At 36.3% G+C, this 23,568-nt stretch overlaps 1 protein-coding gene across 2 annotated transcripts; it reads right to left on the reverse strand.

Annotated features, from left to right (window-relative positions):
• Positions 1-1,956: 1,956 nt before the first annotated feature.
• On the reverse strand, positions 1,957-16,109 carry LOC144972723 (heparan sulfate glucosamine 3-O-sulfotransferase 1-like). 2 transcript variants are annotated; one of them, XM_078914288.1, is made up of 6 exons: positions 15,938-16,109; positions 13,153-13,440; positions 10,143-10,178; positions 6,358-6,517; positions 5,863-6,064; positions 1,957-4,763 (listed from the first exon to the last, which is right to left on the reverse strand). In XM_078914288.1, exons 2-6 carry the CDS (start codon positions 13,379-13,381, stop codon positions 4,302-4,304), a joined length of 1,089 nt encoding a protein of 362 aa, XP_078770414.1. In that variant the 5' UTR covers positions 13,382-13,440; positions 15,938-16,109; the 3' UTR covers positions 1,957-4,301. The 2 variants fall into 2 exon arrangements, with proteins under 2 accessions (XP_078770414.1, XP_078770425.1); XM_078914299.1 differs by lacking the exon at positions 10,143-10,178.
• Positions 16,110-23,568: the final 7,459 nt, after the last annotated feature.

A 23,568-nucleotide genomic window follows, 5' to 3' on the forward strand; every position in this document is an offset into this window, starting at 1 on the left:
AACACACTCTTCAATTTGTTACTCCTAGTTTGAAGTAATATAACGGTGTTGACCTTTCCTTTATGATTAATGGGGGTAAATACATGTCAAATAACTCACACACCCTGTTTCTATTTATTTGTAAACTCTGACCATGATCACAATTTAAACGGCTTTGTTTGAGCTTAATGAAACCTGGACATATAAGGTCAGTAAAATTGAGGCATTTTTCTCTGTAAGTAAAAGAGAACCCAATATTCATTCCAAAAACAAAATATTCATATATTATTTTCCTAATGATTGTACATCATAGTTCTATTTTGATAAAGACAAACAAAACAAAACAAAAATTAAAAAAATTAAAGGCTTTCAAAGCTTTAGGCCATAAAGATTATCGATCAAATCTGCACTTTTTTGTAACTCGTTCCCCCTCCTCCCCCACCCAAAAAACAAAAACAAAATAAATAAATAAAAAATCAATAATACGAGGATGAACTGGTTCAAGTAGGGATACTAAGTTGTTCCTAAGAATCCATCCAAAAACAAACAAAAAAAAACCCCACAAAAAACAAGCATCTGATACTGGACATAAGAGATACACAAAAAAGATATTATACACTTATCAATACCTAACAAAAACATATTTCAGAGAGATGACTTGCAAAAGATTATAAATTATATTCAAATTAAAATGAAAAATTCACCTCTCTCTCTCTCTCTTTCATCAAAAGAACCAAGGCACAGTATATGGAAAACCAATCAGCGTTATTCAAGAACATGTCACAAAAATTATAGGGGAAGGGCGAAGAGAAGATACAGCAAGGATAGCCGATATTGCACCTCCCTGGGCCAATGAGGTAGACATTACCCAAGCCTGAGGTAATCTTCACTATTTCATTACATCTGTGACACTTCACTTGCTGCCTCTGTACCAAAGTTGAAAGCAATGGTTCTTATAATCTAATGCCATTATAAAGGGTAATTCTTTTAATTTTCCAAATATCTTCGATCATATCAACGCATTCAATTGCAAGGGAGCACAAACAAAAATAAATTTGCATGATGAGAATTATTGGATATGTCAATAATATAAAATATGATAAAAAGTTTAAATGAATGGTAATTTCCTCTCTCTGCCATTAGTATAATTTAAAGTCAATATATGAGTTTATTCCTATATCCCAATATGACTGCAAATTAAATGATAAACATAAAAGCATTTCATGTCTTACAAGCTGTAAAAATTGATTTGATTAATTAGAGAATACAGAAATCTGGCCTAAACCTTGTTAAAAAGGTGAAAGTGACCGGAAGAACCCCCCCCCCCCCCCTCCAAAGAAAAAAAAAAAAAAAAAAAAAAAAAAAAAAAAAATCAAAAACCAGAAAAAAATGAACAAAACAAACCCAAACCAAACCAAGCAAAAAAAAGAAACAACAAAAAAACAAAAAACCCCAGAAAACTCCATCAGCAATGGTAATACTTCTGCCCAATTACTGACAAGAAATTAAATTGTGTTGTAATGACAGTCTACTTTAGCTCTGAACTCTCGAATCTCTCTGGTGTTATATGGCAGGAAAATAAAAGATTAATGCTTATGGTATAACAAGTGTCATTGCGCCTCTTAACATATAAAGTTTTAATATACACATCACCCTACAAAATACAAATTATACTATTTTAAAATATAAATTTCTATTTGAAAAGAAGATCCAATAATTATCAGTTGCATCTGGGAACATTGACTGACTGCCAGGGACAAATTCAGACACATACTTTTGGCCAATTCATAGAATAATAAAATCTGCTTAGCCTTAAAACATTTGCTCACGTTACCAAGTTATAGGCTGATTTTAACCAATATCAAACTGGCTATACAAACTGGTAATTGGAACACAGAACTGTTTGTCTGCGAGACGTTTTTTTCTATATAATTCCTACTGGTTAATCTGAATTATTTCAGAGCCCGTTCAAACTTATTTTTTTCTTTTCAATTAACCCTGAAAAAAATGACTTTTTGGAAAGCAACAATAATGGTTTTATTCTAGGTTCAAAGTCAACAGTGACACTGAATCACTTACAATCAATTTCATTTTATCCTATTTGTTAGACTTCATATATTGAGTGGTTTGGAGGAACAATGAAAAATTTAAAAAAAGGTAATGATGCAAATCATTGCTTGATTTTGACAAGCATGACGCATGAATATTAAAGTGCGCAATGTGTGTAAACTATGATTGGAGATGTTTCATATATCTTTGATATATATAGGATGTCTGAGGGTTATGAGTGTTATCATAGTTTCATATCAATATGTACTTATTTAATGGTCACATTTCTTTCAAATCTGTTATTAAGATGAAATGAATAAAATAATGAATATTATGAAAATCTAATCTATGGACAAGCAAGTCAAGGAGGGTTCTGTATCACTCATCAAATTATTACAATTCTAAAAATGCAACCATGGTTAGTCCATGCTAAGTAATTTATTCCAATTATGAAGGTTATCTGAAGAATTGATTAATTGGAACGATTTCTTCAAAACGGTGTTGTGAAGTACCAATGCAGTGGCTTCAATTGTATAACATTTTTATACATAAAACAAGACAAATTCCTTCGTCACTAGTGAATAAAAATAAAAACAGCTAGCACCAAAGAGTCTAATAGTTTCAATAAGTAATGTCACTCACATCAATTTACGACCATGAACTTACCCAAGGCTGGGTAATGCAGTGACCAATAATTGGTACTGTAAATTTTTTCAGAATAAATGGTTTCATAAACACAATCTGCAATACAGACAATGCCCATTCAATCATAACCAAGGGAAACACAAATACCATCTAATGACTGGGGTGACAGTTACAAAGCCAGATAAAGATTAAAGTTTATAATTTTGACAACCTGGTATAGTCTGCAATAAACAAGATTCTTATTTAAAAGTTTCAAGCACAATGCTCCAAGACCTGTTTTGATACAAAACAACCTCAATTTGACCATTTAATGTAAATGATCTCTTAATTAGCAATGACATTTTTTGATTGGTAATCAAATGCTTAACTCACTCAACCCTAACACCGACCATATCCATAGTTTATCGGGTCACTTTTACCCCATGCCTATCAATTACCTATTCTGAGACAAATTATAGGCATAGTATCAAAGAAAATGTTTTTAGTTTTTACATGTTAATGATAGTTGAATAAAACTATCTATGCACATGCTCATTTTTAATAAATATTTTCCTGTTTTGAAAAGTAGCAAAGATCTCTAGGGTTGAGTGAGTTAAGAAATATATACATTTCCATTTCAATGATTTGGTTCCAATTTTATACCATCTATCAGGATTTAAAGACTGGTCAATAATATCACAGAATGTATTTTAAAACCAAAGACGCAAAATGATGATAAATCATTGTGCTAAATCAATTTGCATCAAATTCTTAACGTGACATCTCTGTTTTTTTCTTCTCAACAATATTTACATTATTACAGATTAATTCTTCATTGTGAAATATAATTGTAAATCTTATCTCATTCTATAAACAACTGTATTGGAATAAAGTGTATGGACATCTTTTTATTTTATTATTTTTTTTCGCAAAGTTATACCTCAATTCATTTGCGACATCAATATGAATGCAAGTTTAAAATACATTTGTTGCAAGTTCTACCCCATTTGAACCAATTGAAATATATATGGCTAATTTAAAAATCTAAGGGAAAGAATTGTTTCAATCAGTTTTTCTGGGTTGAATTATGCAACCCCCACCCCTGATGATCTAGTATAGAAAATATAGTTGTTAAAGCTTTTTGAAGTGTAGAAAATGTGGGGACCTAGTATCTACTTTGTCAACACTTATTTGAACCTTTCAGAAATTATTTCTGCTGTTCTACTAGATCGTCAATTGAAGTTACCCTTAGCTGAAATAAAAAAAAGCTAGGAAAATTATTTTCTTGTAAAGACCAAAAATGAAAATATTTTGAAAATATATAATAAAGCTTCTCTTTATCAAATGGTATCACCCTTAAATCATAGAAAAGGATACAAATCCATCTAGCTTTCCCTTATCTTTTGCTGTCAACCAACCTGTACTTTAATCTTAAAAACAATCGTCAACAATACTGGCCAAAGCCAGTTGTATGATTCAAAACAGTCTGGTTTTTCTTTAGCTAGAAAAAGGGCCTCCCTGGTCATTTTTCGGTTCATTAATATATATTTATATGGGACAAGAGTAGAAACATTTCTCACATAGGGCATATGAACAAAAACACTCCTCACTCAAATTGAATACATAATTTCCATCAAGTTTTGGTGATACTACCAATCATACCTTCTGCCTATCATCTCAAACAGTTTGTTGTTGCATGGTCTGAAATAGTCTTCTAGTTTTTTTTCTACATCTAGGTCTATCTCAGGATGCACTCTCCCTTTGGCTGGAGACAAACATCTCTCTCTGGTTTTCCAGGGAAAATTTGGCTTAGCCACCTTCATACAGTAAAATCCTTTAGTAGCATTGAAAACAAACTGGCTTTTGTTAATTTGATGATCTAGTCCGAGAAAGTTCTCCACATGGTGCATCTCTTCCCATGGACGGACCCTAATTTTCTCTCCATCAATAAAGAGAATCTGAGATAAGTTGAAGTACTCTAACCATCTTTCTAAGTGTTTGCAGTACAGGGAACGTTTGAGTGGACTGTACGATTTATTGATTTCACCAGAAACTGGGTCAATTACATAATGTTCAAACGGGGGTACTTTGTTTGGGTCTTTCTCCCTCAACTGAAAAAGATTTAAGAAAACAATGATATTCTACAAATTGAAAAAAAGAAATAAATTCTCATCATTTCAGCTATAATTATATGGGCACTAGACTAAGTCCCTCGTTTATAAATGAACTATCAAACCGAATTGTAACATTTTGAAAAGTCCTTTTTGTCAAGGAAAAAGTGACCTTTATGATGATAGTCTAGTTAAAACCACATTTAATCCAGTTTTTGTAACCCAATGCAGAGCCACAAATGCTTCCTACTCTTTTGATGATAGAGAATAAAAACTTTGCAGCAATGAGGAGTCGTGGATTGGTGGAAGACGTTGATTGAAGGGCATCCCTCTCTCGCGGCCAGCCAGAGTTATAAAAGTAGGGTCATTGGTTCGAATCATCATCGCTGCAGTTATAGTTCCATATTGTCTTCTGACACTTTTCTACTCACTTCGTTTCTTGTTATCATCAACATAAGTGCCTGCTCCACTTATTTTTCTGAATTACTACTCTTTTGATAGGACAGTGGTCTATTACATAGTATTTTCAAATAAATCACCTTGTCTAATATAAAGCATTTTTCACCAGGAGAGTAAGATGGCTGAGTGGATAAGATATTGCACTGAGGCAGCAAGAGAGCGTGGATTTGAGAACCTTCAGCATGAAACTTAGCCCTTTATTTCTCACTTTGCAGTGCTGAGCAGTGGGCTGATGCTAGGATTGCCTCCTTCTTGAAATATCTAGAGCAAAATTTCCCATAAGGATGACTAGTGGGAATTTTTAAGAAGTCTGATTTATTCCCAGGAAAGGATAGTGAAAATAAAAACCCAAACAAAAACCAAAAAAAACAAAACAACTAAACAAAAACAAAGCAATCTAAACTGAGTGTAGATTTCAACCAGGTTCATTTACACAAGAGCTAGCAAGCCCTCTCATAAAATCTTGACTTGATGTATTTTTCTTCACATATTGAGAAGCATGTGACCAAGGTTTTTGAACTAGTGTTTATAAACTCAACAAATAATATTAATATAATTTAAAAGCATTGAAACAAACCCCAGAGCTGCTGCACCATCACAACTGCCACCTGGTCACAGTTATTCTAATCATTCTACTCACCTTGAGCTGTAAATAGTCAGATAAAGCACGGTCTACAGGATTCCTCAAAATGAGCATAAGTTTGATAGAGGAATTGAATGTGTAGACCCGTTTCGGAACATTCAAGTCGACAAAATAGTTGGGTGTCTTCTCTAAGGTAATCTGACCTGGTAAGGACTCTGGCATCTGCTCCTTATACCAGTCATAACCATTGTCAAAATTCCTAAAAATGAAAATAAACATAAAGGAAATAGTCAAGTCAATATATGGTGATAATAAAATATTTAAAATCAGTCATAATGCAACTACAACAGGGGATTGCAATTGACTAATATGTTGTAATTCGACAATTGTGATCAGTTCTTCTTCACTTTATTCATTTAGGAAATGAAAGTATTTGGATCTCAAATTTAAAAAGTAGAATAAGGGTTTCATCAGAATACTCAAATATACTTTTTCTTTACAGTTCAACTCAACGTGAGAACAAAATACGTTTACTGCACAGTTCCCACTCACCTATCAAAAAAATGTGACTCATGCCTGGCCACTTCTATGCCGTCATGAAGGTTGAGAAAACGAAGAAGAGCTCTAGTTCCTGCCTTTCTGGCTCCAATTACAAGGACTTGGGGTAATCGTTTTTTGTACTGTGATTTGTCAAGTTTGGAATGATGTTTGCCTGCAACAAATTGAATTATAATACCTAGATCAAAAGTGTAAGAGAAACAACAACAAAAATTAAATCACCTCATCCGTATTGATAGCTCTGGTTTGTTTAGAGATTGCAACTGTCAAAGATTGTGATCTCTTTTCATGCAATTTTGCAAATGAAGAGTCAGATAATATGACTGGATTCCAGGGCTTTAGCAGTCTAGTGTGAAATTATATGGAAATAGGGTTTCTGTTGAAATGAAATGGCATTAATATGGAGAAACCTGCACCAGATAAATGTGTAGGTTTGTAATAAAACCAATTTTGTGGATGACCCAAATAAAATTAACCTTGGTAATTTATATGATCTAAACCCTCATTGTTATAGCAAATATCAATAAATAGCAAATACTAATATTGTAGCTTTTTAAAAGAACAAAATACATAACAAGGTAAAGGTTCAACCCTTCTTTTTTGTTATTGTGGTTTTTAAGGGTTTTACGACTCTTGCAACACATTAAGGTCATATCAGCGCCAGTAAAAAGGAAGAATATGGGATAGTAAAAAGTTTTAGAACTACAATTAAAGCATCCAAGAATAAGACAGACAAAGGGGAATTGGTTCAAATAGGGAACAGATGTAATTTTCAAGAGCACACTAATCAGTGTTCTTAGTTTGAGATCACCTAAAAGTCTCATCCAGACACAAACACAGGTCCCCACTAAAAGGAATACACTCAAAAGTTTACAAATTATATATAATACATAAACACAACATAATACAGTGCATAACAGAGAGATGATTTACAAGGAAAAAAATATCATCTCCCAAAACTAACTACATTTGACTGTTTCCCTCCCAGCCAGGGCCAGGACAAAACCAAATAATCTCATTCCAAGACAAAAAGCATGTTGGAAAACAGACATAGTGGGATAGAAGACACAGTATGTACCCCCTGCCACTATGGGAGGTAGGGAACCCCACCCAGAAACCTTCCTTTAACCGAAAATTAAAAAAAAACATAAATAGAACAAATACATGATATATATGCCTGCTCACAATTAAAAAGAAATATATTCTCTATTAATATTAGCTTTATTGTTGACAAAGGAAGGGTTTCGGTCAAAACGTTTCATGATATGAATTTTTCCATTTATTTGAAACTGCAATTTTGCTTTTTATTCAATGTCAAATGTATTGGGCCTGCCATATATACCAAAGAATTTTTTGTTGGTGACTATATGCTAAAAAAAAAGCAGCCCTGAAAAGGCAAATTCAAAACATCAAATTGTATGTGAAATACATAAGCAGGCCCACTTCGATTCAAATCACGTCAACTAAAAATATGATGAAAAGATATGATAGCATGTTTTAAGGACAGTAAAAGAATCATCTGCCCAACTCAATGCTATCTATAAACTGTGATTCAAGGTGAAAGATAATGAGCAATTTTTTCCCCCTTAATGGAGCTGAATAACTTACATTTGTTGAATCATTGGTATTAATCTCACCCTATAATCATCACGGTTCAGTGCACACATAAAATTAACAAAACAATGATACAAATGACATGAGGAATAGGCCAAATAAGATCACTGATTATAATCTGCTTGTGCAGCAGGAGAGAAAACATACATCGGAGAAGGAATATATAGAGTGGAATCAGATGAAATAATTTCCTATTTCAAATTCACGTTTTAGTGGTCTTAGATAGATAGATAGATAGAGAGAGAGAGAGAGAGAGAGAGAGAGAGAGAGAGAGAGAGAGAGAGAGAGAGAGAGAGAGAGAGAGAGAGAGAGAGAGAGAGAGAGAGAGAGAGAGAGAGAGAGAGAGGAGAGAGAGAGAGAGAGAGAGAGAGAGAGAGAGAGAGAGAGAGAGAGAGAGAGAGAGAGAGAGAGAGAGAGAGAGAGAGAGAGAGAGAGAGAGAGAGAGAGAGAGAGAGAGAGAGAGAGAGAGAGAGAGAGAGAGAGAAGAGAGAGAGAGAGAGAGAGAGAGAGAGAGAGAGAGAGAAGAGGAGAGAGAGAGAGAGAGAGAGAGAGAGAGAGAGAGAGAGAGAGAGAGAGAGAGAGAGAGAGAGAGAGAGAGAGAGAGAGAGAGAGAGAGAGAGAGAGAAGAGAGAGGAGAGAGAGAGAGAGAGAGAGAGAGAGAGAGAGAGAGAGAGAGAGAGAGAAAGAGAGAGAGAGGAGAGAGAGAGAGAGAGAGAGAGAGAGAGAGAGAGAGAGAGAGAGAGAGAGAGAGAGAGAGAGAGTCCTAAAAAAATTCTGTCCTTTGAATAATTTCAGAAACCTCACACTCTCCACTTGCAACCATTTTGGTCCAAATAAAAGAACGCCCAACATCTCACATCTCCTAAAACTTCATTTAAGCCATGGGTATTATTTGCTCTTATGTAATTGCTACCTTTGGTCATATCAGTACCAATCAATAATGTATACACAAATACTTTTATGGAGATGTGAATTATTAAGAACATCATATTATATGATAATATAATATAATATCAATGTGCCAAGAAAGTGTAAAGAAAGCATTGGAAATCATTATGATCTCTGGCTTGTTTACATAAATCACCTGAGAGCTGGAAAAAAATAGCATACATTGAAAATAATAACAACAGTAATTTCAATAATTTCGCAATGATTAAATATGAATTAATGTCTAGCTGCTTTCTGGCTCCTTGAATAAGGATATTCGTTCTGCGAATAATAAAAACAGAAAAATAGATTAGGATGTGAGCTGAACTGATCATGTTCCATCCATAAGCCAGTGGACGCATTAGTTTAAGAGTTGAGTTGAATATTACTGACATGTAAAGATAATGATCTATATATATAAACTGTGTTTACAGCTACAAGTATAATAGATGCTATGATCTTTAATATTAAGTGTTTGGGGTCAGTAAAGAGAATGAAGCAATGATCAGCACATTGGCCAACCTGCTGGATGACAACTTAACCGAGTTACAAGCCAGAGTGGGTTATTGGACAAAGGCAAGGGAGTAATACTGTAACATGTTGGTGGCAACAATTAGGAAAGATTTGTCCATTTGTTTCTGAATGAGAATTCCCTGCTACAATGTAAGAATCAACTTGCTTTGTTTAGTTTTACATTTGTTTTTCTTCTGTTCAAAAATTTCTGACTGTTGGCAACCACTTAAATTAGCCTCAACGCATCCAATCCCCACCCCCCATGATGATCACTCCTTGGCCGTTTGGTGTCCAATTATGAAACGTTTAACTTATTTAGACTATCAGTGACTTTTATCTTATTATGTAATGCACTGAAGATATTGATCATTTATGTAATCAGTGCAAAAAGAGTATTATTAGAATAATTGTAACATTGGTAAATCCGAATCCTTTTTTACAAGACAAGTTTGAATATTTATTTTCAAAGAACAATTTGTTATTAAAAGCTGAAAAAAGCAATGTTCATTGATAGCGTCAGTGTCATAGCAAACTACTAAAGTAAAGCATATGACATCTCTGATACATATAAGCTATACAAACAGTAATGAAAATCACTCTAATAATTATCCACATCAGAAAGAAACAATTGTGTCCATTATTAAGATATTCAGTATGACTTAAAGAGTAACAGCAAAACAGATAAAAAAAGAAGCAAGTAAAAAACCAAAACAAAACAATGCTACCTGAAATACGTCCTCTTGGTTTTCCTGATTTGCATGCTGTAACAGATTATAAAAACAAAACTTAAAATATGTGTATCTCCCAATCTTAATTGCACATTCATTTTAAGAGAGGAAGTCATCCATAATAAAAGTAGATCTAGGATGTAGATGTGGATTTGTGGTCAAGTTGTATGATATTGGCCTAGGGAGCTGTAGGTCCTTTGCTCAATCCCACCCTGGGTGTCACAAAGCTAAACCCTTGAAAAAGGCTTTCTCAAATGATCTCACTGTACAATGAGATACAATATATAATGAGAACCTTGCCAGTAACAGTATTGTCTCAGTTGAGAAAAAAAATTGTAGTAGCGCATTACAGTACTACAGACATGTTTCATCCTACATATTAAGTATTGCTGTTGGTTTGGACCCCTTATGAAGTGCATTTAGTACATTGATTTAGTATATATTGCGCAACATTACTGCTCAAAATCAATTATTAAAAAGACCCCTTTTATTTAGAAGCAAAATGGACAACAATCTAAGGTAAAATATGATCATCATTTACCAGCTGATATCTTTCTTTTTTTAATGTCAAAGTAAAAAGCTACATCCACAATGGATTTACAACTTTACATACAGGAAGTGAAAATCTTCTACTGATTTATCTTTAAACGCCATCGTTTAACCCTTAAACAACAAGAACACATTTCTTTCAGACCATTTCATCACGTATTCCATTTTAATGGCAGACCTAACTATAATTCCCATAGGAAGTGATAAACTCGATCTGGGGCTGATTTCAGTGGAAGTCTCATTGTAAAAACGGCAAGAGTTATGATGTAAAAATAGAATATAATCAAATTCAGCCTTGAAAAAGTAAAGCTCATCATAAACATTACATCATGGACCCAAGTTCGAACATGCAAGGTGTAATATGAATAAAATTCCAAGCTTGTGTCAGAAGATCACCACAGTTTAAGATGATGACAAACCTGGGTTTCACATTTTCTGAATTTCCTAATATTTACATCTCCCATCAGGGGTCAGAGGAAGTGGCCAAAAATATTTTGATCTTGTATTTTTGACCCCAAATACATCATGATCAACATCAAGTTTACAATATTATATTTGTTGCCGAAAAGCCTATTATATAGTTCTTCATGAATTTTTTTAGGAAATTAAAAACCAATCTATATTATTAACATAATTTCATTTTCATCTCTCCTCATCCTATATTTGGGGGAGTGGTGGCAAAAACAAAAAAAAAAGTTCTGTTAAAAAATTGTTTGTTTCTTTTTACTCTGGAATTGAGGCTCTTTATCTGCATACAGTTATAATACATTTGATATATTAAAAAACAAAAACAAAAAAAAAACATGCTTCCATCACTAAAGTTTAAATTGTAAATTTTGGTCTTTAATCAATTTATTGCGCAGCTTGACATACTCTGATATGCCATGGAAAGAATCGCTGAGGTCAACAATGGGGCCCAATGGTGCTTACGAAAGCAAAAGTAAACCTGAAATATCCCTGGGACAGCACTGTGATGATGACCTCCAACCATTGATGCAAATGTGTAAATGGCTAACATTCAGCAGAAAAAAAGTTTAACAAGCAAATGGATTGTAAAATAGTTTTGAATAGAGTCAAAACTTTATTCAATTAAAAAAAAACCTTATATACCACGTTGGAATGGAAAAGTTGTTAGTAATAAAATTCTCAAAGTTTTCTTGGTTATCAATTTCGGGAAATGGCTTCCTGTGTAATTTAAAGGTAGGGGAGTAAAAGGGAACTTGAAGGCAGAAGACTGCAAATTTGTTAGATGATCTGTGAGAGAAAGATTTTTTCAACATGCTATCAGCATTTGCTACACCAACAACAAATAGACAAGTTTTACAACAAAAAAGTGGTTACTGAACCAATAGGGTTTATATTACTGAATTTAAAATAAATCTATTTTGTGATACATGCTAACAGCGGCAATTGCTTGCTTCTCTGTGACTTTGAGAAGGCTAGTCCACTGCAAAATAGGAATAAAGAGATCAGCAGACTTGCCAACTTTCAGAAACAAAATTCGGGTAAAGTATCAGGGAAATTCAAATGAAGATGAAAAGTTTTCTGGTAGTAGTGGTCATCATTATCCTCATTATAGTGGTGGAGGAGGTTATGGTAATGGTGATAGAAATGTAATTTCAAGAGTATTTAAGAACTATAAAAAATAATCAGGAATTTCTAAACAAAATTGAAAAAAATAATGATAAGTGTTGAATTGTAAGCTCCAATTTATTAGATGAAGACATTTTTGTGTTTTCACCTAAACTACGAATTCGCACATATCTCATTCGCCCATAGTATTTTATTCATCATGCTTTGTAGATAAAGGAGAAATCCAAAATGTCCACAGTATTTGTCTTCATTGAAGCTTACAATTAAACACTTATCGTTATTTTTTCCTTCAAGCTTCAAGCAGCAACATTTTAAATAATTGAGAGAGTTGGCAGGTCTGCGTCAGAGAAAATAAAATCTTTGGGACCAATATGGTCCTTATGCTTCTATGACACTTGCTTTACCAATGTGTTATTGGGTCCCTCCCATATAATTAGAATTCACAACTTTTAAACTCGAATAGAACAATAAACAACACAAGCTATTTTGTTGTGAACAGAACAATATTGAAACTATTGTCTAGCATTCCAACCAACAAGACAAATGATAAACATTTCCCTCATGGCTCAAGACAACCAAATTACAATCGCATCTCCCTAATCCGGAACTCCACAATCCTGATGTCTCCATTATCCAGACAGGTTGCCTCGGAACAGATTTTTTCCCCTTCATTTGTACACTTAAGGGACTGATTCCATTATCCGGATGTCTCTGTAATCCGGACATAATGCTGGGAACAGAGAAGTTCGGATTAAAGTAAATAACAGAAACACTGGTACTACTGGTACTCACTAAAAATGGTACACAGACCAAAAAGGCTTTGAGAGTAATAATAAATAAAACACATTGCCCTAATGTGACTTACTTCCATCAACAAGACAATCTGTCATATTCTTTGTGAAAATCCAGGTATTGGATTGAGAAACAGTCAAAAGTATAATCCCCAGGGCTATTGCTAAAATAACCACAAAGACAATGATCTTGGACTTTGAAAATGAAAGTTTTGGACACTTTGATAAACAATTTGATGAAACATTCCCATCCTCTGTGTCTGGTACCAGTGTATAGCGAACCATAGTATCCTTTTTCTTCATCACGCACGCCCCTTTTTCATATCAGACAAACTTCTTCCTCTTTTCACATAGCTTGAAATCTGGAAATAAAGGGATAAGAGAATAAAAGAAAAAAAGAAAATCATCTTTAAACTTGCGTTAAATAAATGAAAATAAAAACAAGATTTCATATATTCAGGTTAACTAGTACTTCAGGAAAATATATTTTTAAAAATTTCATGTAGATATCAAATGTAGAGTGATCCTCCATAAAAGGGGGCTATTACTTAATTTAGAAGAAGAAGAAGAAGAAGAAGAAGAAGAAGAAGAAGAAGAAGAAGAAGAAGAAGAAGAAGAAGAAGAAGAAGAAGAAGAAGAAGAAGAAGAAGAAGAAGAAGAAGAAGAAGAAAAGAAGAAGAAGAAGATTCCTGTTATGCCTCAATACTGAAGTTAAAACAGTAACTACAGTCACAACTGATAATTGTAACACTGGTTTATCGGAACAACCGCTTAATTGGAATGATCTTCCTGTGACAAGACTTTTTCTATATTATTTCTACTGCATTATTTATATAATTTCTAATCCGAATGCATACAGCTTAATTGGAATAATTTCTGACCTTAAGCAAACATGAATTAAAAAAAAAAGCCCCTGCACAAGATAATGGATTGGCTGTGAACCACTGAAAATTTTGGATATTACGGAATTCTGCAGATCCATGGAAAAAATTTGAGATTTCTGCGTATGCAATCAAATGCTACCAAACCATCAATACTAATTAATAATAATAATAATAATAATAATAATAATAATAATAATAATAATAATAATAATAAAATCAACTACCATTCTTCTTTATATACTACTGTCAATAGTTTCCCAATAAGTATGATGTGTGAAATAATTGTACATTATCAACCTTTGCAACTTAAAGCAAGAAGTGTCACGGTGTGGGGAATCACATGAAATAATCACTCACTCATTGAAAACCCTTGTTACATTCATTATCTATGTAAAAATATTGCCCACAGCATTAAATTGTTTTGTCTGAATACCAGAGCAGTTATTGAGTGTGAAGCTAGAGACTCCCGATGATGACCAGCAAAGTTGTCATCTGTTTTAAGCCAGAAAGACAACAGCTTCATGGTTAGAAGACAATTTTGGTGTCTTAAATTATTTAATTAGTTTTTAAAATGTGGTTGGCTTGTACTTTTATAACAATCCTCTCAGCATAATATTAATGTGATGTGATTTTTTTCATGGATGATCCGACAGTTAACCACAAACAACACCTTTCCAGATAATTTTTTTTCCACAAAATGCCAAAAAAAAAGTCACAGATAAAAGCCAAATGATATAGAAAAATGTTGATGGGAATGTATACATAATCAGTCAAAAATTAATAGATAACACAAGGAGAAAATAAACAAATGATATACGCCAAATACACTTTTTTTCATGCCAAAATGGCTTTAATAAAAATACATTTTAACCTCTATACCATGTTAATTGATTGGAAGTTTGGGGTTGGATATATTTGGGGGGGGGGGGGGGGGGGGGGGGGGAGGTAATATGAAGAAGAGTGTATGTTCATGTTCTCATAACACTAAATTCAATCTATTATATTACTATAGCAAAAAACTAGATCTAATCACATATTCTGAATAAAAGATAATACAACGATGAATATTTTAAGGCTGCTGCTATTCGGACTCCGAGTCTGAATAGCCACGGGAGACTATTCAGACTTGAGTCTGAATTGCCACTTCGTATTAATAATAATAACCTAGAGGCCCAACTTTTCAAGGAGCAAAAACAGAACATTACAACGAGGCCCATCACTTCGACTCATCACAGCACAATAGTCATAACCATTTACATAATGTATACACAGTAGTCAGTAGGCCAACCCTCGATTGATTTGTTATGTGTTAATTCTAATATTAATATTAATTTTTTTAAATATTTATTGATATTCAATTAACATTATTTTTCCTCATATCTATGTGCTTTATACAATTTTTCATATCCTCAAAAACGTTTGAAAGTTTTTAAAAAAAAGATTCACAACTACTCCAATTAATTCAAAATTCTACTCGTTTTATTATTAATTATAATTTTGAGGTAGGTTGGATTGAATTGATTGTTTGTGTGTTCTCGTTCTCATTTTCAAAAATCCCAAATAAACCTTGCGTTCAATTCAATAGAATCATCGACTCACAATACAAAAACAGCTTTGGACACGATTTATCTCAGATTCAAATGAGTAACAGTGACAGTAACAGTAACAGTACAGTTTTAGTAAGGTTTATTCATCATCATTCACCAAAACACGAGACAAGCTGACCATGGCGCACTAAACATGGCTTAGATTGCAGTATAAATAACATGCACATCTGCAAAAACAAGGAATTTTCAAAATTTTGTTTTAATTTCATCTCTGCAACCTCTTAAATTTAAAACTAAAACTGAATGTGGATCATTGATCATTACATACAATTCCCCTCCATCAATCAGACCACTCACTACTGCACTGCAAAGCTGTAACAACAACGACAAAGAAAAACACTAGAGTATATTTCACACAGACTAGGTACCTTAACTTATAATCCACGGCTCATCTAAAGGTTTCTTCTCGTGACATATTTTTCATCTTCAAGCGCAACATGTTTTCTTGGATGAAAGAACTAGGATCATTGATGAAGATGAAGATCAAGCGAACAAGTCGAAGACAAAATAAGACAAACAGGAAGTTGGCAGCTTACTTCTAGTGTTGGGTTATTACGGAGTTATAGTTAGACACCGAAGCTCGCCTAACGAACGACTTGCCCAACACGTGACCATTTTTTTTCTCGCGTCCTCTCGTCTAATCTCGTCACTCCCGAATAGAAAGAGGAGGCGGAGCTCATATGATATAACGCAATGAAAGTTCTGTCCGATGACGGGTGGAGGGATATCACCTCTCCAAAACTTACCTTATTATATGAGATCTTGAGATTCTTATCCAATCATCGATTGCTCGTTTGACAGTTCGCTTGTGAACAGTTAGGAGACCATCTCTTGATTTATGGGCAGGCGGCTTTGCGTAAAGGCGGTGAGTGTTGTATACATCAAAGAGTACCGCTGACCGATGGGTAAATAGTGGTTGTGTAACCCAAAAGCCCTGCCGTCTCGACTGCAAGGTCTTGTATGTAATAGTTGCGTCACCATCTCAAGGCTCAGGAATTAATTAGTGAGCTGATTCAAACAATGTGGGTTTCAAATTTATCGTATACGTAATCATTTGGAAGCTACAGAGAAAGGTGTTTTTGTGTAATCCCTTTCACACACACACACGCGCGCGCGCGCACACACACACACACACACACAAACATATACAAACAATACACAAACAATACACATCCCTGGTCATCTATTGCCTATATTATTAATGTTAATATATACATCCCATGCTGATTGTCACTACCCCCCCCCCCCCCCCCCAACCATTTCCACCATCCAAGTACCAGCGGCCTTTTCTCTTTGATTTCGTATCATGGTCTACCCGAAGCCCAACACCTCGATCGTTTGTGGGTCAACCCACCCCCCCCCCCCCTCCCCCCACCTTCCCCCGTAATCAATTTATAATTTTCTCTCTGTATAGAGCGCCACATGCACAATTATATAATATTGAATGACACTGACCTTGCCCCTCCCCTAACACAAGCCAACAGCAACCCAAGCTATCCTCTATCACGTGACCTTAGATCCGATGCTGCATACCGCTTGAGAGTCTTCACTATCCAGATCTCGTTCATGGTCACGTGAGAAGGCTATATCCGTTCGGGTTCGGCGTTCGGGTTCGGCGTTCGACCCGATTTCGTTAAAAGCCTATTTGATCGCTTTTACCCGATCGACGATCGAGTCAGCGTCAACGAGTCAGTGTCCGATCTCAATGCCGGAAGAGCGAGTCAGTAAAACGATCGAGTCACTAAAACGATCAGGCGGGTTGTGAGCTTGAGACGAGCTTGAGACGATCTTGACACGAGAGACGAGCTTGAGACGATCAGGATCCGAGCGAGCGGAGGGGTAACGAGTGTTTCGAATCATTTCAAATTCAAACGATCACAGTTTGCCATCCGATACCAATCGCCAACGTTTGCACACGGTAGTCTGTGGTTCTTCCACAGCCCTCACTCCTTGTCAGATGTTAGTGTGTCTGGGTGGCAGGGAAATTCGTATAGGTGTATCACGCGTGTGTGACAAGTCTTCATTAAACCTACTCAAGTTTGACTATCACACACACACACACACACACACACACACACACACACACACACACACTAAGGCTATTTCTATGACACACACGCATCCATCTATCAATGAACACTCCTACAGTAGTGCGGCTATGTGGTCTAGTCATGACGTACCTATAGTACTCTAGTCGGCCATGGGTCTAGTGCATTATAATGGTCTAGTGGTATGACACCCGCGTTCGGATCGGAAAGTCCTGGGTTCGAGCCTCGCGCTCGGTGCATAGTTGAGTCTTTGGACAAGGCTCTTTACTCACCTTCTCTCACCGTACTCAGGTGTAAAATGAGTACCTGGCCGTTAACAGCGTTGTCTTTGTCTGAAAAATTGTAATATCGCCTAACAGGCGGCATGTCCCGTCCTACATATTAAATGTTGCTGTTGACCAGGGACCCCTTTACAAAGCGATTTGATCACATTTAGTGGATATTGTAAAGCTCAATTTTTAAAAGTAAAACATTAGCTTTGAATATGGAATGTTTCAATTTTAGATGCCTGTGTATTCTTTGTTAGTTCCCATCATCATCATCATCATCATTCATCATCATCATCATCAGGGGCAGCGGTACGGTCTTTGGTTGGCACCCGAAAGGTACCGAGTTCGATCACCCGCCGCTGAGTGGTCTTGAGCAAGTCACCTTGCCCTAACTAAATTTGCGGCGCTGCACTGCGGCTGTCGCTTGGGTTATTCCAGTCTTCCCTTAGAATAGACCCGAAAGACGAATCTCCCCTATGGGATGAATAAAGGGAATTATGTTTAATTTATTTATCATCACCATCATATCAGCGGGATCATCATCATCACCACCACCACCACCACCACCACCCTAATAATAAGGAATAAAATAAATATCAACACATTCCAATGTAATAATCAATCTAAAATCAATCAGTGCTCCTAAAAGACCCCTTTGATTTCTTTGTCTAATTCGTTCCATACTTTTGGAGTCCCGACAAAGAAAGATTTTCAGCTAACTATAGTTTATATATGGGAACATTAATCAGTCGTTTATATTGGAATCGGAGTTGTCTAGGTGTATTAGTTCAAAGCGCATTTCCAAGGATTTACCATACTCAATGAATTTCACAATATTTAATTTAATTTATTCCTCCGGCACACCATATCGACCATACATCCATTTCGTACAGTAGGTACCGATCGCTGTTTGGAGTCTTTTTGTATTAAAGCTCTTTACAATACCCGTCATTGCTTATAAGATAAGAATACATTCACACCTGAGTCAAGTGCCTTACACACGGACTTAACGTCTGGATCACAATTTTCAACAATCACTGTCACTCATTCGGCCATTGACAAGGCTTGATTTTGTGACAAGAGACACCGTACCACTGAGCGACCGAACAAATAATCACCATCTGCGCCATCGTCATCATCATCATTATCATCACCCTCACCACAGCCGTAACAGCCAGCAATACACAATCATCATCTTCGGGTCCGGTCTATCCGTGTGGGGGGTGGGGGTGGAACCTGCTAAAGTGTTTCATTTTTTTAAAACAGAAACACGATAATCATCATCATCATCATCGTCATCCATTGTCGTCGGCATCGTTATCATCGTGTCCGGGCAATCCGTGGGTGTCTGGGTGTGGAACCAGCTAAATATTATTATTATCTACCTACCTAATAAAAACACACCATTCTTGTTCATTTATTTTTCAAATAATGAAATGAAAGGCACGACCTTTTCCCGCACACACAAGAGGCGATGACGACCAGTGACAAATTATGGGAGGTGGGGGCGGCCGACAACTTTTGGCGCGACATAAATATGAAATGTTAAGGTGACAGCGGGATGATGGTGGTGTGGGAGGGGGGGGGGGGGGGGGGGTCTCAACCCTTCACCATCAACAACTGATGGCGTGTGTGTGTGTGTGTGTGTGTGTGTGTGTGTGTGTGTGTGTGTGTGTGTGTGATGCGACGACGATCATAATCAAGGCTGCCAGACAGCCAGATTTCTTCTTGCCCAAGTAGTCAAATTGACCCCAAATAGCCAAAGACCACAAGCATTCTGACTCCCTTGAAAAACTCATTGGTTTTGATTAACAAAACAATCGACTACAGTTGGATAAACTTATCTTTTCATTTTTTTTAAAATAAAAGATTTTTTAAAAAATGAATAATAATAGAAAAGCGTTTCTTAGTAACCAATTTTGAACTTGGCCATCTGGCAGCCCCCATCATAACCAGCTGCAGTCAAGCCAGCCACAGACATAAGAGAGGGAGGGGTATGTGAAGTTTCCTGTGGCAAACGAGATGCTCGTATTTTTTTTTTCAAACGAATCACTGCTCGATGACGTCACTGACTCGAAACCCGCTCGAAACCGACTCGATTTTAGAGGACTCGATCGAAAACCCGCTCGATTTAATCGTTTCAAACTCGACCCAGCTACTTCAATCTTCGTCTGAACGTCTCAACACTCTGTGTGTTGGAAGTTGGTAGTGCTGGGCGGATACCCGCAGGTAATAAAGTAAAACCGGGTACTCGGGTAAAAGAGTCGGGTAGCGGGTACCCGCTTCAACAAATGGAAACCGAACTGAGAGTGATAATTGGATCTAATACAATTTTGATTTACATATTTACATTTACATGACATTTTTTCAAAAGATTTTCCTCCAGTTGTTTTTCAATTACATTTATTTTTTGTTTGTTTTATTTGTTAACTTAAGTTTGATTCAATTTTGGAATCAACAGATTAAGACTATATTAGTTCTTATCTTTTAAAGGAATCTCAGGTATTTTTTTTGTTTTTGTTTTGTTTTGGTTTTTTTGTTGTTGTTTGGTTTCATTGTAATTAATTATCCTTGTTTTCTACTTCAGTTTCGTTTCATTTGTTGTAATAAATACTAAATGAATAAGAAATAAAAAAAAAATTAAAAAGCCCCCCCCCCCCCCTTTCACAAAAACATTTTTCGGGGTCAAAAGTCACTCCTGCCACGGGTACCCACTGGTACCCGGGTAATCAGACCACTATCCGGGTATTACCCGGGTAATGATTTGGGCGGGTAATCCCAGCACTTGTAGTTGGTGCCTTGTGTGAAAGAGGAAGAGCACGCACTGCATTGGGCCATTCATTGGCCATCAACCAGCGAAAATGCAAAGTGGTCTCCGTATAAGAGTGCACTCCCAGGTTGTAGGTAACAAACAGCAAAAAAAAAAAAAAAAAAAAAAAAAAAAAAAAAAAAAAAAAAAAAAAAAAAAGGAGCGACTATTTGGAAAATAAACTAGAAACAATAAATCAAATTGCATTCGAATAATGATGTACAAATAAAATGTATTACTAAAAATAAAAGACCACATTTAGGTAACGGTAAGTTTTTGTTTTTAAGGGTTTTACGGTCCCGATAGCTCAGTCGATAGAGCACTCTTCCGTTAGTATTTCAAATAACCGGGGTCAAGGTTCGACTTTTTACGACGATGACTGATAGTACCTATTTTTTTAATTTTTTAACCATTGGGTACAAGTCAATGTCTGAGGGATTGGTTGATAATGGAGGTAATGAGATCTAATGTTGAATCGAAACAATTAGAATATTTGCTGAGACGGGGTCTAATGTATGACTTGGGACACGATTTGAGAATCTGTTATTTCGGAAGTACTAACTTCTTTTAATTTATTAAATTTATAAAATAGGCTGCCTTTTAAAAGAGCTGTTGGTTATAATATGGTCAAGTGGTATGACACTCGCCTTCAGACCGAAATAAATAATAATAAGAATTTCAAAGAAAATATTATGTTCTCAATTTCATTCATCATTTTCCTTCTATATTTCCATCACAATGATTTGGCAAAACGTGTATTTAAGAAACAAATCCAAGCGTAATCAAAAGCTAAACACGGATAAAGAATAAAATCAAAGAAGAATATTTTTAGAAAAATTAACACGCGGCACATCAAGACAAGTCAATGTAGTCTATCTGTCTTCATAAAGTGATGTTATCTAACCCTTCAACTCCGTGACTGAATTTCTTTCCAATCATTCTTTATTCCATCATTTATCTGTTGTGACAATAGACTTAATTTTTTTGATGGCAAGTAATAACAATTGATTCCTAGTTTCCTTTGAATCCCAAATCACGCGGTTATTGATGATGTCTTGGCAAGAAGGATAAAATATAACGTTAAGTAGGAATGAAATATAATCCCATCGTTGATGGGGTAAAGTAGGAACATTTGTATCGCTTGGTGCAGATAGAGAGAGAGAGAGAGAGAGAGAGAGAGAGAGAGAGAGAGAGAGAGAGAGAGAGAGAGAGAGAGAGAGAGAGAGAGAGAGAGAGAGAGAGAGAGAGAGAGAGAGAGAGAGAGAGAGGCGTTGATCAAGGAAAGAAAAGCAATTGGACTTGCACATCCACCTGTTAGAACAAACTCATTTGGGTCACTTTACAATGTATCTCCTCCTGTGTTTTTATTTTGATAACTGACGACAGGAACCTCCATCCCACAGTTTTGGGAGGATAAGGATCTGTTTGCGTGTCAAAAGATGTCCCCTGTAAAATAAACAATCTCTTGTGTCCTAATCAGTGTCCTTTCTAGTACCATATTTCTTTAGTTGGCAGCAGCTTCTAATGGTGCTCACACTACGATGTTATGATGATCGACCCATCTGCAAATTCCTTACCGCAGTTGTGCACCGTCGGAAACCCGCCCGGAATCTTCGTCACATCACACCGTTCAACTAGATGCTCTGCGGTTTCGGGTTCTTTCCCACATCGGGTACATGTTGGACAGGTGGAAAGTCCTCAATGATGAAGCGATTTTGCCATAGGCAGGTTCTCGACCGAAGCCGATTCGCTACCACCCAGTGTCTTCTTTTACTGATGGAGAAGCCTAGCAACTTCTCACCTAGTTTCGAGGAGTGTATGTCCCCGCCCCCTCGAGTGAATGGATTCGTCCAAACCGACTTCCATCTCGTATATGCATCTCTGTCCGTAGTCAGGGAATCTGCTTACAAGGGTTGCCGGGACTTATTTTGGCTCAAACGGGGGCACTGTCCATAATGCACTTGAGAGGGGTATCCCCATTCCTTCTCTTATTAAGCAAGCTCTTCGTAATCGTCTCCCTCCGGAAATTATTGGGCCTCATTCTCTAGGCGTTGTTGCCACCATTCCTGACACTATGTGCTTCGACTTGCGAAGTTTAACATTTACCTTCTCAACGTTCCTGCTTCTACCCCACACTGGAGAGCAATACTCCACGGTGGAATAGCATAGTGCTAACGCGGACGTTCTCAGGAGCGCTTGGTTAGCACCCCGAGTTGATCCTGCCAACTTCCTCAGAGGACTGTTGCGTTTCTCTATCTTCCGGGCAACTCCTTCTAGATGCACCTGATAGATAAGGATGCAGTCTAGCGTCACCCCTAGGTATTTTGGATGCGGCTCACATGGGAGTAGCTGGTCCCCGTCGAGGACGTTCAGTTTACGAGTGAGCCAGTCGCTGCATAGGTGGAATGCAGTAGTCGCGGTTTTTGAAGTGTTCATCTTCAGGTACCACTTGTCGAAGTAGGATTTGAGTCTGGTGACGTCCTCGCTGAGCACGCTCTCGAGACGGGTCCACACTTTACTTTGAGTAACGAGTGCCCAGTCGTCCGCGTATCCCAGCCTCAGGGAGGAAGTGATCGGCATGTCGCTAATATAGACATTAAACAGAATTGGCGACATTAAAAATGATAAATTTTGACCCAGTTTGCTAAAATAAGATTTTGGTGGGATGTTGTCATGTGACCATTTGTCTGCATAAAAAATTGCACGAGAACTTCATCTTCAGTTTTTTTCGACTCAAAATAACGGTATTTTGTGACCCATAGTATGGTTAAATCAAGGCACCAACACACAACACGCAGGGTGTTGAGACGTTCAGACGAAGATTGAAGTTAGCTGCCCTTTTAGTTTCAGTGGACTGATTTCATGAAAGAATA

This window comes from Berghia stephanieae, chromosome 1 (assembly GCF_034508935.2).
Source record: "Berghia stephanieae isolate SIO BIC M18660-M18661 chromosome 1, UCSD_Bste_1.3, whole genome shotgun sequence".
NCBI lineage: Eukaryota > Metazoa > Mollusca > Gastropoda > Nudibranchia > Aeolidiidae > Berghia > Berghia stephanieae.

What these genes read in the sequence shown, in the direction of transcription:
- LOC144972723 (XM_078914288.1), bottom strand. Translation starts at nt 13,381, where the DNA reads ATGAAGAAAAAGGATACTATGGTTCGCTATACACTGGTACCAGACACA. An exon ending in ACCAAGAGGACGTATTTCAG is followed by an intron (nt 6,518 to 10,142) that starts GTAGCATTGTTT and finishes AATTTGTTGCAG; the next exon opens with GCAAACATCATTCCAAACTT. An exon ending in CTGACTATTTACAGCTCAAG is followed by an intron (nt 4,764 to 5,862) that starts GTGAGTAGAATG and finishes AATCTTTTTCAG; the next exon opens with TTGAGGGAGAAAGACCCAAA.